Source organism: Erpetoichthys calabaricus, chromosome 5, assembly GCF_900747795.2.
Source record: "Erpetoichthys calabaricus chromosome 5, fErpCal1.3, whole genome shotgun sequence".
In the NCBI taxonomy this organism is placed as follows: Eukaryota; Metazoa; Chordata; class Cladistia; order Polypteriformes; family Polypteridae; genus Erpetoichthys; species Erpetoichthys calabaricus.
Window position 1 is genome coordinate 2,564,236 of NC_041398.2, and position 20,087 is coordinate 2,584,322.

General features: G+C 42.3%; 1 protein-coding gene across 4 annotated transcripts in view; it reads right to left on the minus strand.

Annotated features, from left to right (window-relative positions):
* The window catches only part of LOC114652518 (tripartite motif-containing protein 16-like), an 89,596-nt gene extending 69,729 nt beyond the window's left edge, over window positions 1-19,867 (minus strand). Inside the window, exons 1-5 of one of the 4 annotated variants that reach the window (XM_051927863.1) lie at window positions 19,203-19,867; window positions 16,729-16,824; window positions 10,464-10,697; window positions 7,685-7,844; window positions 355-543 (exon numbers count right to left, since the gene is read on the minus strand). In XM_051927863.1, the coding sequence (XP_051783823.1) occupies window positions 355-543; window positions 7,685-7,844; window positions 10,464-10,697; window positions 16,729-16,824; window positions 19,203-19,781 (1,258 nt within the window). In that variant the 5' untranslated portion in view covers window positions 19,782-19,867. The remainder of the gene's footprint in view (window positions 1-354; window positions 544-7,684; window positions 7,845-10,463; window positions 10,698-16,728; window positions 16,825-19,202) is intronic. The other 3 variants (XM_051927862.1, XM_028802892.2, XM_051927864.1) reach the window with 3 other exon arrangements.
* Between the last annotated feature and the right edge of the window lie 220 nt (window positions 19,868-20,087).

A 20,087-nucleotide genomic window follows, 5' to 3' on the forward strand; every position in this document is an offset into this window, starting at 1 on the left:
TCTCTGTATTTGACTGCACTTCTCCTCCGCTGTCATTCTGTCCCCATATCCTGATGCTGTCACCACCATCTTCACTGTAGAGATGGCATTAGGCGGGTGGTGAGCAGCGCCTGGTCCTCTCCAGACATCCTGCTTGGTCTTCTGTATAAAGAGTTCAATGTTTGTCTCATCAGATCATTGAATCTTTCCCTTGATGCTCTCAGGCTGTCATTTGTCTTTTACTCGAGAGTATCTTCTGCCTGATATGGTAATGTCCTACTCCGCACATTACAAAATTTAAGTGAAAGAAGCCTTAAACCGATCAGCATTATTTATAAGGTTAAATGTATGCCATCGTAAAGGAAGTGCGCTTACCGTTTGTGCGTTGAAGGCGCTGCCACAGGAACGTGGGGCTGACTAGCGGGTGAGCGCTGTGAGGCACGGTGAGTCCTGGCACATGTGGAGCCGTGTAATGGCCAGTACAGGCTCCTCCGCTCGTGTTCAGTTCTACATGCTGGTGTCCTTGCAGCCTGCCCAGCGCAGATGGTTTAAGTTGCTGAGCACCTGAAAGAAAAAGTCAGCATTTTCAGAGTCAGAGATGAGGATCCTGTATTCTAAATAACTGAATTTACTCACTCGTGAGTCAGCAACTGGTGTGCTTGAGCTCAGCATAGCCATTGGGAGTCTATGAGGGGTTTACACGCACACGTCCGGCAAGGGTTTGAGTTTAAATAGAAAGTTGCTCGGAGCGTGTCATGAACGTGCCAGTGTCTACCTGGTTAGGTGCGTGGGGTAGATGCGGTGGCAGAATGGCTGGATGATCTTGCTGGTGATATTTAAGGAGTTGCCTTAAATATAAGGTGAGGTAGGATTAAGAACTGCTGAGCTACTGGAGGAGCAGTTGTGATTTTGTCAGCCTTGTAGATACAGGTGCTGGTCATAAAATTAGAATATCATGACAAAGTTGATTTATTTCAGTAATTCCATTCAAAAAGTGAAACTTGTATATTAGATTCATTCATTACACACAGACTGATGTATTTCAAATGTTTATTTCTTTTAATGTTGATGATTATAACTGACAACTAATGAAAGTCCCAAATTCAGTATCTCGGAAAATTAGAATATTGTGAAAAGGTTCAATATTGAAGACACCTGGTGCCACACTCTAATCAGCTAATTAACTCCAAACACCTGCAAAAGTCTTTAAATGGTCTCTCAGTCGAGTTCTGTAGGCTACACAATCATGAGGAAAACTGCTGACTTGACAGTTGTCCAAAAGACGACCATTGACACCTTGCACAAGGAGGGCAAGACACAAAAGGTCATTGCTAAAGAGGCTGGCTGTTCACAGAGCTCTGTGTCCAAGCACATTAATAGAGAGGCGAAGGGAAGGACGAGATGTGGTAGAAAAAAGTGGACAAGCAATAGGGATAACCACACCCTGGAGAGGATTGGGAAACAAAACCCATTCAAAAATGTGGGGGAGATTCACAAAGAGTGGACTGCAGCTGGAGTCAGTGCTTCAAGAACCACCACACACAGACGTATGCAAGACATGGGTTTCAGCTGTCGCATTCCTTGTGTCAAGCCACTCTTGAACAAGAGACAGCGTCAGAAGCGTCTCACCTGGGCTAAAGACAAAAAGGACTGGACTGCTGCTTTCTGATGAAAGTAAATTTTGCATTTACTTTGGAAATCAAGGTACCAGAGTCTGGAGGAAGAGAGGAGAGGCACAGAATCCACGTTGCGTGAGGTCCAGCGTAAAGTTTCCACAGTCAGTGATGGTTTGGGGTGCCATGTCATCTGCTGGTGTTGGTCCATTGTGTTTTCTGAGGTCCAAGGTCAATGCAGCCGTCTACCAGGAAGTTTTAGAGCACTTCATGCTTCCTGCTGCTGACGAACTTTATGGAGATGCAGATTTCATTTACCAACAGGACCTGGCACCTGCGCACAGTGCCAAAGCTACCAGTACCTGGTTTAAGGACCATGGTATCCCTGTTCTTGATTGGCCAGCAAACTCGCCTGACCTTAACCACATAGAAAATCTATGGGGTATTGTGAAGAGGAATATGCAATACGCCAGACCCAACAATTCAGAAGAGCTGAAGGCCACTATCAGAGCAACATGGGCTCTCATAACACCTGAGCAGTGCCACAGACTGATCGACTCCATGCCACGCCACATTGCTGCAGTAATCCAGGCCAAAGGAGCCGCAACTAAATATTGAGTGCTGTACATGATCATACTTCTCATGTTCATACCTTTCAGTTGGCCAACATTTCTAAAAATCCTTTTTTTGCATTGGTCTTAATTGATATTCTAATTTTCCAAGATACTGAATTTGGGACTTTCATTAGTTGTCAGTTATAATCATCAACATTAAAAGAAATAAACATTTGAAATACATCAGTCTGTGTGTAATGAATGAATCTAATATACAAGTTTCACTTTTTGAATGGAATTACTGAAATAAATCAACTTTGTCATGATATTCTAATTTTATGACCAGCACCTGTATTACCCTTTGGAGTAAAAGAAATAATTTAGCATTTGTGGTGGCCACAATAAGGGTCTTACTACAAGGCAGAAGCTAATCCAGTGCTTGCAAAGGGTTAAAAAGGAAGGAGAGGATTTGCTGCTGTAGGTGTTTTGGATGCACAGAAATCCAACCATTTTGCTGCTAATTGGTGTAAAGTGTTGTCCTTCAGGTTTGTAAGTGGTTGAGTTTTGGCTGCTTCTTCAGTCACAAAGTTATAAAGAGTGACACACTGAGACATTACTGGGTGTCATTTTGCCTGTGGTTGATCAGACTGATCAGATGAGACCCAAAACTGTCAAGGAGAGTCCTGGTGAAAGGAACTGACATCTGAGCTGAAGTTACGAGTCAATTAAAGAGGGACAGCAAGCAATCTCATTCTGTCTTACAAGTAGATGTCTGTCTTCTGAGCCATCTCGTCTATCCGCTGATCCTGTTCAGCTCATAAACTATCAGATGTCCAGACTGTAGGCTGGGGCCGCTTTCTTACTACACGGGATATCACACTGGCCACACTACCATAAATGCCTGATTTGTGGAGCGCTGCAGAGATGGCTGTCCTTCCTACAGTTTCTCTCATCTCAGCAGAGGACGTCTGAAGTTCTGTTGTAGTGACCATTTCTCAATGACTTCTCCGATTTACTGGCTGAAATTGTGCCTAAATATGATCGAGTCCTTATTCTTGGAGATTTTAATATACGTGTATGTTGTCCTGATAAACCGATGGTGAAGGACTTTCTAAGTCTAATTGACTCTCTTAGTTTTATGCAGTGGGTGTCTGGACCGATGCATGAACTCGGGCACACGGTAGATCTTGTCCTATCGCTCAGCTTTTCTGTGGCGAATTTGACAATTTTGGACGCCGTGTTTTCAGATCATAAGCCTGTAATATTTGACATCACCTTGCCCTGTAAAGCTGATAAACCCCGTGCTTCTGTGTGGCGCTGTCATGTCATTAATCCATCCACTGCTGTACATTTTTCTGCTTTGTTTAGTCAATGTGATCTTCCTGAATCTGCATCCTCCGATACGGAGGAGCTCTGCTCCTGGTTTCATTCCACCTGCCAAACTGTTCTAGATACTGTGGCTCCATTAAAAACCAGGCAGCCTAAAATGAAGTCTGAGCCCTGGCTGAATGACACAACTCGCGATGTCAGACGCGAGTGCCGGAAAGCTGAGCGCAAGTGGAGAAAGGACAATGTGCAGGTATCGTTTCAAGTATTGAAAGACTGCTGGCGTCGTTATCAGTTTATTGTGAAAGATGCCAAAAGAGCGTACATGTCAAATATTATTCTGTCAAACTATCACAAACCTCGTGTGTTATTTGACATTATAGATAGGGTTTTAAATGCTCCACAGAATGCCTGTATGGAACCTTCTTTTGAGACAGGTGAGAAGTTTTTGCACTTCTTTGTGGATAAGGTGAATAATGTTAGGGCTCATATACCTCTCACTGTTTATGACCCCTTCGCTGTTCTCCCCTGCTCTGCTGTTTTTTATCAGTTTGAGCTGGTGACTCCATCTTGTTTACATGAGATTGTTGGTCAATCGAAGCCCTCAGGTTCTCCTCTTGATGTTGTCCCACCTTCTCTTTTTAAAGAGATTATTTCTGTTTTAGGGCCATCTGTTCTTGCTATTATCAATAGCAGCCTTTCCTCAGGCGTAGTTCCTAATTTGTTTAAACATGCCATAGTGCAACCATTGATCAAAAAACCAAGCCTAGATCCCACTGTGCTATCCAATTTTAGACCGATTTCCAAGCTTCCATTTCTCTCCAAAATTTTGGAGAGAAGTGTGTATATTCAATTGAAAGCCTTTTTAGATGAAAGTGATGTGCTCAAAGTGTTTCAATCGGGTTTTAAGCCACTTCACAGTACTGAGACCGCATTACTGAAGGTTTTTAATGACATCCTTTTGGCAACAGACTCCGGGGATTATGTGATTTTAGTTCTGCTCGATTTAACAGCTGCTTTTGATACTATAGATCCTAGTATTTTATTATCTCGTCTGGAGCACTGGGTGGGCATTCGTGGTACTGCCTTGGCTTGATTTAAATCGTACTTGACTCAAAGAACTTTTTCAGTGAGGCTAGATGAATTTAGATCTTCCTCTGCTTCACTATCATGTGGGGTTCCGCAAGGCTCCATACTTGGTCCTCTGCTATTTTCTTTGTATCTCCTGCCTCTTGGCTCTATTCTTAGAAAGCAGAAAATTGCTTTCCATTGTTATGCAGATGATACTCAGGTTTATGTACCCCTTAAATGTAAGGACGCTTACTCCATACAAACTTTGGTTATGTGCCTAGAAGAGGTGAAAGCTTGGATGGCAGTAAACTTCTTAAATGTTAATGAAAATAAGACAGAGGTTATAGTTTTTGGTCCTGGGGGCACCAGTGGGTCTATTTCTACTTCTGCTCCTGTGGATTTGGGTCCCCTTGCACAATATGGTACACCTGTTATTACAAATTTGGGTTTTAGGATAGATGAGGATTTTAGACTGGACGGTCAGATCAGCGCGGTGGTGAAATCTTGTTTTTTTCAGCTGAGACGTTTGGCGAAGATAAAAAACATTCTTTCCAAAGATCAATTTACAACAGTAATCCACGCTTTCATTACAACCCGGTTGGACTATTGTGATTCGTTGTATGTTGGTGTTAGCCAGTCCACCCTGTCTCGGCTCCAGCTGATGCAAAATGCTGCTGCACGCCTTTTAACTGGCACGCGAAAAAATGAGCACATTACACCTGTGTTATCATCACTGCACTGGCTGCCTGTTCAGTTTAGAGTTCCTTTTAAGATTCTTTTACTTGTTTTTAAGTTCTTAAATGGGCTTGATCCACCATACCTCGCTGAGCTGCTGCATATGCACTCTCCCTCCCGCTCACTCAGATCAGCTGGTCAGCTGCTTCTGGATGTGCCGAGGACTCAGCGAAAGCTCAGGGGGGACAGGGCTTTTTCCGTTGTGGCTCCAAGGCTCTGGAATTCACTGCCGATCCACATTAGACAGGCCTCCTCACTGCCATTGTTAAGTCTGCTCTTAACACTTACCTCTTTGGTTTGGCATTTGATCCTGTGTGAGCAGTTGATTTTACTCTGTTTTAACTCTGTTTACTTGTGTTTACTATGTTTTAATTAGTTTCATTTATTGTATTTTATTTTACTTATTTATTATTTTGTTTTTGTTTAAAATTTATTTTAGCCTATGTTCAGCACTTTGGTCAGCGGCTGTTGTATGTAAAGTGCTTTATAAATAAAGTTGACTTGACTTGACTTGACTTGACCATTAGGTTTTTGGTCACCTCTGTGGCCAAGGCCCTTCCTTCCCAATTATTCAGACTGGCCATTTCTAGAAACTGTCCTGGTGGTTCCAAACTTCTTCCATTTCACAATTCTTGAGGCTGCTGTGCTGCTGGGACCACTCAAAGCTTTACAAATGGCTTTATCCCTTTGCTCTGCTCTACTCCTCACCATGATTTGATCACAGAGGTCTACTGAGGGTCCCTTGAACTCCATGGTTTGGTTTTTGTCCTGACATACAATGTCATAAATATACTGTATTTTATAAATATTGACAAGCAGGTACAGTTGTGGACATCTTCGGAGCTCCACCTAGTTAAGAAATCCCACCCTGAGTTGAGAGGGTGCTGCTCCTGCTAATGTCGTCACTTCAGTGAGTTCACAGGCCACAAGACGAGTGACGCTAATAAAGCTCTGCCTCTTCTGTGACACCACTATAAGATGTCACCAGAAGTGGGTGTTCATTACAGATCTGTGACTGAGGAAGACGGAGCTCCAACTCACAAGTGACTTTAACTTGACAGCCTTTGATTACAGCAGACGTCACCATTGTGCTCCATCTTTGTGCTTTTTATTTCATCTTCAACATTAAACGGAGTATTTCAGGGTGGTACCCCAGCTCTTTGTGCCCACTCTCTCTGCTTATTTTCACAATATACATATGCAGTAAGGCGGCACGGTTGCACAGTGGTAGTGTTGTGGCCTCGCAGTAAGGAGACTTGGGTTCACTTCCCGGGTCCTCCCTACGTAGAGTTTGCATGTTTCCTCCCGCAGTCTAAAGACATGCAGGTTAGGTGCATTGGTGATCCTAAATTGTCTCTAGTGTGTGTGTGCCCTGCGGTGGGCTGGCATCCTGCCCGGGGATTTATTTCCTGCCTTGCGCCCTGTGTTGGCTGGGATTGGCTCCAACAGACCCCCATGACCCTGTGTTAGGATATAGCGGGTTGGGTAATGACTGAGTGACACATGCAGTATATGTCTAATGTGGTGGTTGGCCAGGATGGACCCTGAGCTCTTGGCTGCTTGACCTTAGTTTGTGTTTAAACAAATCGCTATCTTTATGTGTAAACATACATAATTCATAATATATAAAGTGTGATTTACTCTGAGGCTGCACTCAGTGAAATATTCAGATGGTCCTCAAGCAGTCAGAGTTCTGACGCAGTCCTCCAGTTTGCTTATCTTCTCCATTACAATATCTCAAATAAAATGCTTTTGGTCTGTAAAATCCATTTAAATGTCAGTGGGAGACATGACTTCTGAGCAAACAACAGCAGGCGTATAAAACACGAGAGCCCAGGGGGAGCACAGCTGAAAATGGATGAACGTGAACTTTTAACATGGACTCCATCCAGCAGAATGTAATGGACACCGAAGACAGCAGGAGCAGATTCAGATGTTCTGATATTATAAAGCACTGACGCTGAGCTCAGTTTGATTCCATTAAGGTCTTCTCTGTTCTCAAATAAACAATTCATTTGTGCACTGAGCTTAGCCATTTAAAACACATTTCTGTTTATTAATAAAAGGTGAGCAAAGCAAAGGAAATAAAAGAATCCCAAACTTAACTGAAAAAAGGACTTTTTAAGAGAGTATATGGAAAAAGTATAAGGAGTATAACATTTTAACTTAAAATTCCAAAACATCTGATTACAAGCAGCTGACTATTTTGAGAGTCTGCTATAACTCAGCTAGTCACAGTGAAAGGCACTATATAATGAAAAATCCTTAACAGCAAATGCTGATAGTTTAATGTTAAAGAGCCAGTCGTTTTCAAGCGCCTCACCTCTCAATGTCCTCTTATTGTCACTCTGGTCCTCCTCATGGACTTCAGTAACAAACACAATGTCACCAGACCCTCACACTTACCTGACTGAGTCCTTGTCATGATGTCCCACTGGATGATCTTCTCCAGACTCTTTGTCAGACCTGACAGCTCCTTTCTCAGGTCCTCAGATGAGAAATCAGTGGTGACAGTGAAGCTCAGCGAGTCTCCATCAGCAGGAAGGACACAGCGAGATGAGAAAGTCTGCATCAGGAGAGAAAAGGGGACGAGATTTCAGAAAGGAGACATTAAAAAGTAAGTACTGCTGATACGAGGGGGGTCTTCTGAATTAAGGATCAGTGTGGTGGGCAGTCAGCGTGGATTTATATGGTGAGAACGCCTGTCATTGACTTGTTGGTAATTTATGAGATAATATTAGGTGGAGTATAGTGGAGCTTCAGAGATTATTGACCTTAAACTTCAATGAGCTTTTCATGCAGGGCTTAATGAGATGCCCCAAGATAAGGGGATTCAGGGAACAGGTGGGTGCAGAATTGACTTGGCACACAAAACAAGGCCTTGGGATTTTTATTGTTCTGAGACAAACTTAATTCTTTGCCAGAAAAGCAGCGGATCCAGATGGAGTATCACCACGACTGCTGAAGGCCTGTGCATTGGAGCTGGGGAGTCCTCTATAGCGCATCTTCAACCTTAGCCTGGAACAGGCGAGAGTCCCGATGCTTTGGAAAACATCTTGCATCACTCCAGTCCCAAAGGTATCACGTCCTAGTGAGCTGAATGACTTCTGGCCTGTCGCTCTGATGTCAAATGTGATGAAGACCATGGAGCGGCTGCTGCTTCACCACCTGAGGCCACAGGTCCGCCATGCCCTTGACCCTCTGCAGTTCGCATACCAGGAGAAGGTGGGAGCGGAGGATGCCATCATCTATATGCTACACCGATCCCCCTTCCACTTGGACAGAGGCAGTGGTGCTGTAAGAATTATGTTTCTGGACTTCTCTAGTGCCTTCAACACCATCCAACCTCTGGTCCTTAGGGTCAAGCTGACAGAGATGGGAGTAGATTCATACCTGGTGGCATGGATCGTGGACTATCTTACAGACAGACCTCAGTATGTGCGTCTCGGGAACTGCAGGTCTGACATTGTGGTCAGCAACACAGGAGCGCTACATCGGACTTCCAATACAACTCGGAGTCCTGCCACGTGCAAAAGTTCGCTGATGACACTGCTATCGTGGCTGCATCAGGAGTGGGCAGGAGGAGGAGTATAGGAACCTAATCAAGGACTTTGTTAAATGGTGCGACTCAAACCACCTACAACTGAACACCAGCAAAACCAAGGAGCTGGTGGTGGATTTTAGGAGACCCAGACCCCTCCTGGACCCTGTGATCATCAGAGGTGACTGTGTGCAGAGGGTGCAGACCTATAAATACCTGGGAGTGCAGCTGGATGATAAATTGGACTGGACTGCCAATACTGATGCTCTGTGTAAGAAAGGACAGAGCCAGCTATACTTCCTTAGAAGGCTGGCATCCTTCAACATCTGCAATAAGATGCTACAGATGTTCTATCAGACGGTTGTGGCGAGTGCCCTTATCTAAATAGTGGTGTGCTGGGGAGGCAGCATTAAGAAGAGGGTCACCTCACGCCTGGACAAGCTGGTGAGGAAGACAGGCTCTATTGTAGGCACGGAGCTGGACAGTTTAACATCTGTGGCAGAGCGACGGGTGCTGAGCAGACTCCCGTCAATCATGGAGAATCCACTGCATCCACTAAACAGTGTCATCTCCAGACAGAGGAGCAGCTTCAGCGACAGACTGCTGTCACCGTCCTGCTCCATTGACAGACTGAGGAGATCGTTCCTCCCCTACACTATGTGACTCTTCAATTCCACTCGTGGGGGGTACATGTTAACATTAAACGAAGTTATTGTCTGTCTGTATACCTACATTATTATCACTCTTTAATTTAATATTGTTCTTTATCAGTATGCTGCTGCTGGAGTATGGGAATTTCCCCTTGGGGATTAATAAAGTATCTATCTATCTATCTATCTATCTATCTATCTATCTATCTATCTATCTATCTATCTATCTATCTATCTATCTATCTATCTATCTATCTATCTATCTATCTATCTATCTATCTATCTAAATTAAATGAAATGTAAAGTCTAACACATGTAAGGAGAAAGCTTTTATTATACAATTATACAATTATCTGATTATACAGTTGATGGTCTGCAGCTCAGAAGTGTGACTTTTGAGGAACTCCTGGAAGCCTTTGTGTCTTCATCACCATCACCAACCACACAAAGGAGTGAAAGCTATGGAAAGCAGAGTTATGTAACGGCTGCCATGTGTGGAGTGTAATATCAAGAAGAGAATTTCCGTAACGTATGCAGAACACAGTCGACATCAGGACTATTGTGTGTAGTGTGAGATAAAACCACACAAGAAAGATGGGAGATGAGAGATGAGACTGGACTGTGGGGTCTGAGCTGTGAGGAAATGCTGAAGGATTTGAATCTCATCAGTTTAAAGATGGAGACAGCAGAAGGTGGCTTTGGAAAAGAGTTGGCATCATCCTTTATTAGATGTCATATTTTACATTTCATATTTTCACACAGACAACTGTAGATTAATCTGTCTGTCATGTACAAGACTTTACCACCTTTGAGATATTTGTAAACAGAATATTTCAAATTTTAAGGAAATATGAAAAGATGATCTATGTTAGGCTAAATGGCCTGTTTTTGTCATGTTGTACAAACTCCTCAGATCTTTTAAATTTCTCTCTAAATGATCTCAGGTCCCACACACCCCAGTCTGATCAGACTCCCTTTGAAGTGTCACACTCACCTGTAAGAAGTGGAGATGGTCCTTGGTCTCTGAAAGCTCCTTCAGCTCAGCTTCTCTCTTCTTCAGCTCCTCAATCTCCTTCTCTAGTTGCTCCATGACTCCTTCAGCCTTCTCAGTTTCTCTCTTTTCTTGTTCTCTGATCGTCTCAGTCAGTTTCTTGTGGGCTTCCTCAATGCACTGTATCAGAACAGTGAAGCTCTTCTCATTTTCTTCCATGTCTCTTTCCACAGATATCTGAATAAATAGGACAAAGATTTAGAATTGAATCACCTAATGAGAATAACCAATCACAAGACACAATTGTTGAGGTTTTGATGTTGTGAAGGACAGTTTGAATTGGCTGGAGTGACTGGTGGTACTTTATTTGCAGAAAGAAAGTCACCTGAAGACCGCCTCCCAGATAATATGTTCCCCTCACTATGCTGAGTAACATCATCACTCTGCTGATGCTCCTATTAAGGAAACTGCAGGACTTTATTGGATATGCAGTCATAAAAGGCGTCCTTTCAAAGGATCTTGGGAGCCATTGGCAGGAGCTGCTGGGGACAGCTCTACTGTCTTGTGAGGACTCCATTTGATCTGGTAGTTTGTATAAAATTCTGGCTTTTAAAAGGGCATCTCCTGCCCAGCCTGGGGTTAGCAGTGGAGTAGGAGAGGAAGGAGAGGAAGATGAAGAAGCAGTATTTGTATAGTGAAGTAAACTTGTCTGTTAGAAGGTAACTGTGTGAATATAAAAGTATTTCTGGACCAGAGTCTTGTGTGTAAGAGTTGTGTTCTTGTTTGGGGTGTTAGATGTCAAAATGTCTAACCTGTGAGATGGAGATATTAAATAAGAGCCTCTAGGTGCTTTTCGAGATGCTTCAGATTTCATTTAATTTCATGATCTCATTGCTTCTTTTTCTCTCCACCATCTCATTTTCATTGAATGAATTTACTATTGTAACTATGGCTCATACTTGTATGAAGACACCCAGGGGGTGTTACTATCCATCCATCCATTTTCCAACCCGCTGAATCCAAACACAGGGTCACGGGGGTCTGCTGGAGCCAATCCCAGCCAACACAGGGCACAAGGCAGGAACCAATCCCGGCCAGGGTGCCAACCCACCACAGTGGTTATGAGTTATTTGACAGATTAACATCAATCAATTGCTTTTTCTTCTCCTAACATTCCTATAACTTTAATAAGTTAGAGAAGAGAACTTACTATAGGATGGACATTGTGATTAATAAAGAGCACCACACAAACATACAAGGGCCAATTTAGAAACGCCAGTCCACCAAAACTGCATGTCTTTGGACTGTGGGAGGAAACCCACCAGACATGGGGAGAACATGCAAACTTCACACAGGGAGGACCTGGGAAGCAAACCCAGGTCTCCTAACTGCGAGGCAGCAGCGCTACCACTGCACCACCGTGCCGCCCAGGGTGTTACTGTGTTGGAAGTAAATGTGAAGTAAAAGGTGCCTGCTGTCCAGGATCATCAACCCCAAAGCTGGAGGTGTTCTGCTGTTTTCAGAACTTTGCACATCTGGACAGTGACTCAGATAATTCAGTGATAGAAGGCAGGGATGGAAAGCACTAAAAGGTCACCTCCTAATCAGCCACTAGAATAAGGAAGAAATCATAATATGGGATTTATTTATTAGGAAATTTATATGAATCTTAGCTCCAGATACAGAGAGTCTCATATGCTGTTTTGTCTTTTGGTACACATGTGGAAAACCTCCCTGGTTGGGTGGATAGGCTCCTGGCCAGAGCAGGGAAGGAAGAATTCAGTTGTCATTGACACATATGTCCAGTTCTAAGTGAACAATTATAAGAGGTTGGATCAGACCACCGGTTCTGTAGGACAATTTAAAGACTTAGGTACAAAGCTGAGGAGCACTAGTGACATACGTAGTAATCAGAAGTTCAGCCTATGCCACACGTTAGTCTAGATAATACTGATGAGATAGATAGATAGATAGATAGATAGATAGATAGATAGATAGATAGATAGATAGATAGATAGATAGATAGATAGATAGATAGATAGATAGATAGATAGATAGATAGATAGAAAATGGCCCTCATAGATTCTTTATGTAATTAAAGATTTATTCTTCACAAAGTAGTATTCCAAATACACAGACACTCTGTTGAGCCAAACAAGGCAATCCAAAGCAAACAAAGTTTTAAAACAAAATCTGCAGATGATCCACCTTTTGGTGAGCCACACACAAACCACATGGGACATAACAAAGGCAGCTTATAGAGGGGGTCAAATACTAAGAATAAAGCACATACTCAACCATATCAACATTAACATAAATAAATAAACAAAAAAGACATGAAACAAGACTTTGAATGCCATCCAGGGAAAGGAACCCTGGCTGAAAAATGTCATGGTCATCATGGGTGTAGAGAGGGGATGTCATACTTCACTAATAAGCAGGAGGAAACAACAAAAGCAGATGAGCATAAAGGCATAAACCAAAGTGAAGGTCAATCTGTGAGGACAGCTCTCCTTTATTTGTACTTCCTCAACTGTCACCTCTTTGTCTTAATTGGACTACACAATCTTGAGTGACACATTGTGTCCGACTACTTTCTTTGAACTAAAGACACAACCCAGTGGTCTGGGCCTGCTTCTCTTAGTACTTTAATACACTAGATGGCGCTGGTCTGTTTAATGTGAGTCTGCACTAAATAAATTTAATTTAAGTTTAGTCTGTCATGGCTGAAAAATGTGTGTGAAGAGTTCTTCCTCTATTGGATGAGAACTTCTCATAAATGAATCCTGGAATAACTGGACATGAGACAGCATGCTACAGTACCTTGGAGAGTGTGGCATTTTATTGCAAGGTCAGACCCACACTAGCAATCACAATTAGACAATTTGGGGTTTCTGCAAATTACCCAAATATAAATGTGAGATTTACAATACAATATCTACAATAACTGGAGGGGAAGATCTACAATAACTGGAGGAAACTCACTGAGATACTGAAAGAAGGGGTAAACTTCACATGGAAAGTGAATTTAGGACAGTGGATCTGAGATTCAGCAGACATGACCAGGAAAGGACAGGCTATACAATCAGAATTTAGCATCTTTGTAACAAAAGAAACTGAAAAAAAAAAATCATCTTTAACTCACAATATCAGCACAATGTCACCAGTATGATTATGGAGAGAAGGCTAAAAAGATCTTAGCTCAACAAATCCACAAGCAGGAAGTTTGCAACACAATAACAAAGTTTATCCATGCAACGTGAGATAAAATCATTGACCATAAAAATATAACTCACACGTTTAGAGAGTACTATAAGTCATTATATTCCATTCAGTTTAAAGAAGACAAGATATAATCTAAGGAGTAATAAAAATAAAACAGCTGGACAATGTTAGTGCATTGGAACTGGACAAACCTCTGACACTCTCAGAACTACTGGATGTTGTAAACTCACACCAGAGTGGGAAAACAGAAGGCCATGATGGCAACCAAGTGGAATTTTATGAAGTTTTCAAATAAGTTAGCTCTACTATTATAAGCAATGTTTACAGAGGCTTAAAGACAAAAGAATTCTACCTCAAACTGTTCACCAAGCATTAATTAATTTTTTTCCAAAGAAAAATAAGGATTTATCACAGTGTGCATCATACACACCAATTTCACTTCTGAATAATGTAACATCACATGACTAAACCAAATTTATTAAAGAAGATAAGCAATTATAGAAGGTACAAAGTCCTGTAAATTTAAAGAAATTGATGAATTTACACCTGACTGGTCTGCAATTGAAATAAAATCTTTGCCTATCCATCCATCCATCCATTGTCTCCCGCTTATCCGAGGTCGGGTCGCGGGGGCAGCAGCTTGAGCAGAGATGCCCAGACTTCCCTGTCCCTGGCCACTTCTTCTAGCTCTTCTAGGGGAATCCCGAGTCGTTCCCAGGCCAGCTGAGAGACATAGTCCGTCGAGCGTATGCTGGGTCTTCTCCGGGGCCTCCTCCCTTTTAGATGTGCCCAGAACACCTCACCAGGGAGGCGTCCAGGAGGCATCCTGATCTGATGCCCGAGCCACCTCATCTGGCTCCTCTCAATGTGGAGGAGCAGTGGCTCTACTCTGAGCTCCTCCTGGATGACCAAGCTTCTCACCCTATCTTTAAGGGAGAGCCCAGACACCCTGCGGAGTAAACTCATTTCAGCCGCTTGTATTCGCAATCTCGTTTTTTCGGTCACTACCCATAGCTCAATACCATAGGTGAGAGTAGGAGAGTAGGATCAATTGGTAAATTGAGAGCTTTGCCTTGTGGCTCAGCTCCTTTTTCACCACGACAGACCGATGCAGAGCCCGCATCACTGCAGATGCCGCACCACTCCGCCTGTCGATCTCACGCTCCAATCTTCCTTCACTCATGAACAAGACCCCAAGATACTTGAACTCCTCCACTTGGGGCAGGATCTCGCTCCCAACCCTGAGAGGGCACTCCACCCTTTTCCAGCTTAGGACCATGGTTTCGGATTTGGAGGTGCTGATTCCCATTCCAGCCGCTTCACACTCGGCTGCGAACCGATCTAGAGAGAGCTGAAGATCATGGCCTGATGAAGCAAACAGGAAAACATCATCTGCAAAAAGCAGTGACCCAATCCTGAGCCCACCAAACAGGACCCCCTCAATGCCCTGGCTGTGCCTAGAAATTCTGAAATTCTGTCCATAAAAGTTATGAACTTTCATGAACAGTTATGAACAAATACTACCTTTTGTCAATATACCAATAATCCAATTGTCCATCACTCACTCAGAATATGGAAACAATGCAGGACTCACTTCAAGGCAGAGAAGCTTTTATCTGTTGCTCCTCTTCGTGATAATCACCTTTGTAATCTTCTCAAAGCTACACAGTATTTAATCTTTGGAAAATATCTCAGAATAATTCACTTAGAAAACTGTATATAGGTAATAATTTTGCATCTTTTGAACAATTATACTTCAAATTCAACTTTCCAGCAACACAATTTTTCCACTTCTTTCAGATCAGAAATTTTGCTAGAAGAAACCTACCCAGTTTTCCACACCTCCCACACATTTCTATTTCAGAAGAAATCCTGATTAGTCTTGAAGATAGCATCTCAACAACATATAAGAACATCTCTTAGAATTTCCTCTTCAAAGATCCTGGGGTGTGGTGGAAAAAGGACCTTTCAGTTACCATCTAAGAAAAGAAGTGGAAACCAGCTCTGCATAGAATACACTCCCTCTCAATATTCACAAAGCACTCAATCATTCAAGTTAAAATCTTTCATTGATCATATTTATTTCACTTATAATTGTCCATAACGTGTGTCCAGGACTGATTACTGGGCTCCCTGAGGGGCTTTGAGTGGAGAAGAACAAATTAATTTTAACAGCCGACACCACACTACGAGCTCATAGACTTGACCTGTTTAAATGGAAGAATCCCAGCCCACCTTTTATATGTCAGTGGGTACCTGATGTTCTGTACCATTTGAATTGTAAAAAAACTAATTTTTAGTTACAGAATCTGCTCAAGACTTTTTAAAAAAAATATGTCAAGATTTAATTAATAGAAATTTAGTGTAAGCATTCAAAAAACAGAAGAGACCATTAAGGAATGTTATGCTGACTGATGTCATTCAGAACTTTAGCCCTGACCTTCAGTTTGAGTTACCATTAGGGGGAGTTAAGTCCCCTTTAAGAAGTCAATTGAATATTAGAGGACTTTAGGGTGATGCTGTCTGAATCTCTAATGAATAAAACATGGAATACTGTCAACATGGCGGCACGGTGGCGCAGTGGGTAGCGCTGCTGCCTCGCAGTTGGGAGATCTGGGGACCTGGGTTCGATTCCCGGGTCCTCCCTGCGTGGAGTTTGCATGTTCTCCCCGTGTCTGCGTGGGTTTCCTCCGGGCGCTCCGGTTTCCTCCCACAGTCCAAAGATATGCAGGTTAGGTGGATTGGCGATTCTAAATTGGCCCTAGTGTGTGCTTGGTGTGTGGGTGTGTTTGTGTGTGTCCTGCGGTGGGTTGGCACCCTGCCCAGGATTGTTTCCTGCCTTGTGCCCTATGTTGGCTGGGATTGGCTCCAGCAGACCCCCGTGACCCTGTGTTCGGATTCAGCGGGTTGGAAAATGGATGGATGGATACTGTCAACAGTGAAATACTATGAAGGACACCACATCATCACCAGTGAAGCTCTTCTGGCTCTTCTATTTAGTTCTCCTCTCTTTGATTTGAAGTGTCATGTTAAATCCTCTCACCTTCATCTCCTCCATCGCCCTCCTCGTCTCCTTCAGTGTCTTCTCTCTCTCCTCAAGTCCCCTCTTGATGTCACTCAGTGTCTCCCCCAGCTGTTTCTGTATGGACACACAAGAGAACACATGAGGCCAGATCAGAATTCACGTTTACTTTATGATTTCTTCTTCTATTTCTGATATTTGTAAAACACATTTCTTTTTTACATTTCATGACACAACATACTTCTTCTGTCACACTTTGAAACAGGAGGTGACACACAGAGGTTTGATTCAACAAATATGAATAACACAAAAGATGAAAAGAAACATTTAATATCACTGATTCAAGATGGAGTTTGGGCTTATAGAGTGCATCAAATAATGAAGTCAGTTTGAAGGCACACTAGCGTGTGAGTTAGTTCTTGATGTTTAGAAGATATCATATTGACGACTGGGAAATCAGAACTTCACACACACACACAAAAAAAAGAAAACTGGACTATGTAGGTGAAGAATCTAATTAATTAAGACTTTTGGCCAAACAAATATAGATTCATACAACAAAAGGATTGTGCTGTTTGTGTGTTATGTTGTGAACCTCTCGTGTGCCGTACATCAAGTGTATCAAACCAAACATCAGTCCATGTTTAAAAACTCTGAGGAGAAAACTGAAGCCATAAAAAGGGCTGTTTGTGACTACAAAAAACAAACTAGTATTTTTAGTCAAGTAATTGAAACCAAAAATAAAGCAACCAAATGAAGTTACAAGATTGCTCAGAGTGTGGCTTCAAAGGCCCAACCTTTCATAGATGGAAAACTGTTTTTTGAGCAGTGCTGAAATTTTATTTAGTGACTTACCAAATAAAGAAACAATCCTGTGTTGGATTTGAGAAATACCGGCTTGTTTGAGATCATTCGAGAGACACATAACTGATATGGCTGAAAATGTAACAGTACAACAGACAACAGGGTTACAACAAGCTGTATTTAGTGTTGCTCTTGATGAAACTGATGATGTGAATGATGTGGTGTGCCTAGTGATACTTGTGTGATATTGTGACAATGACCATATTGATAAAGAACTGTGCTACTTGATATCTCAGCCAATGGAGAGGACATCATAACTGCATTTCTAAGGTATTTCAAAATTCAGAACATTAACATAAATAAAATATTCTGTGTTACTACTGATGCGGCCCCTGCAACGGTCGGAAAGAACAAAGGATTTGTTAAACTTCTTCAGGATCATATTGGAAATCAAGTATTGAGGCAAACAGATATATTTTGCGGTGAGATTATCACTAACACCAATAAGTACTTTCCAACCATAAAGGTTCATTCAAATTGATTTACTGTCAACAGAGATGAGCTTCAGATTTCAAAATTCACAGGCCCATATTTTCTTACCTCATCAAGCCCACCTTAACTGATCTTACTACCACCACATTTGATGTCTCTTTTCAAGTGGATGGATATTGACAATTTTGAAATGTCATCAGAGTTATGGATGATAAAATCTCTTCAAGGAAACTGCTTGGTAAAGTCAGCTGCCATCCTCAGTCCCTGGACATCTCTGCCTGAAGTGTTCGTCTGTTTGAAGAAAGTTGCATTTGCTCTTCTTGTGGCTTTTGGGTCGACTTACACACGTGAACACAATTTGTCACAGATGAAATCTGTTTTGAGTCCACAGAGAAGTTGCCTGAAGCCTGTGCATTCAGACGCCTGTTTGACACTGAAAGTCACCAAATACACACCTGATATTGAACAATTAGCTCAGGAGAAGAAAGGGCAAAGGTCACCATAATTAATTAATGACTCAGGTCAATAATAATCAATGATTACTCAGATTAAACATTTTAATAATGTGCTTTAGGTTTGATTTATTTAATTGTTTTGTTCTTCAAACTATTGGACTTTCTGTTTTTATAAAATTTGACAATTTTTAATTTTATAATAAAATTTCAAAAAATGTGTTCAGAACTTAAATTTTGCAAAACATAGTTTTTGTTCCTATTTATATTCAAATGTTGAATAATCAACAAAGAATAGGATAGTTATGTAATGTACTGGTAAAATGTTAATACAAGGTCAAGTTAATGTGCTTCAGTGGTTGTTGTATATAAAAATATGGTGGGCTTAGGTTGGCACACTGAGTGACTTTGGTGCTGTCAGCTCCAAGTTTTCTACATATCCTCGGTAATACAAGCCGTATTATCACAGGATTTGGGAGGCTTAACCAAGTCTGTTCACTAGGCCGGTCTACTATCGCACCCTAAGATTAACACACACACACACAGAGAGACACACAGACAGACATATCCTAGTCACACAACGATGAATTGGAGGAAGAAACCAAGCAGACCACAAACTCACTGTGATGATGTCATACAAGTGGATTTGGCTTTCCTCAGATCATCACCTCAATCACTTGAACTGCCAGAAATTCCTTAACTCAAAGTTGTTCAAATAAATTTCATTAAACACTAAACTCCACTCACCTGTTTTTCTTCCCTCTCTGTCTCCAGCTCGACCATTTCATGATTTTTATGTCCAGTCACCACACACATCATGCAGATACAGGAATCATCAGTTTGACAGAATATCTCCAGACTTTTCTGATGTTTCTCACAGAGTTTCTCCTTCAGATTTCTGTCAGGATCAACCAGCTTGTGTCCCTTCCAGGCGTCTCCTTCATAGTGAGGCTGCAGGTGAGTCTGACAGTAGGAGGCCATGCAGGTTAGACAGGACTTCACTGCTCTGAACTTCTTCCCAGTACAGAAGTCACACTCCACGTCTCCATGGCCAGCAAAATTCTGAGATGGAGGAGAACTGAGTGTCGTCTTCTTTAATTTCTTAATGACTTCATTCAGCAGAGTGTTTCTGTTCAGCTCAGGCCTTGTGGTGAAGGTGTGTCTGCACTGAGGACAGCTGCACTCTTGGCTCTGATCCCAGCAGTCCGTGAGGCACTTCAGACAGAAACTGTGACCACAATGCAGTGACACGGGGTCAGTCAGGGTGTCCAGACACATCGAGCAGGTGAACTCGTCCTGTGATACAAACAGCTGGGTTTCAGCCATCGTCAGTCTGAGGAGAGGCAGGCAGAGAGAATCAGTCAGACAAACAAGGAAGTGACTTGTGAAGAAACAAAAGTGAAAGTTTGTGGTCAATGAGGAGGAGGAGGAGGAGATTTAAAGAGAAAGCTGAGAGCTCACAGAGAGAACATCTGAGGAGACACTGAGGGTGAAGAGTTAATATGAGACAGGAGCTCAGAGAGTGAAGACCACAAAGTGAGAGAAGAGATGACCTGTCACAGGGGGTCTGCTAAAGTGTAATTCACGTCAGTATTTATTTATTTTTTATATACTGCAGTCCACCTGACAAAT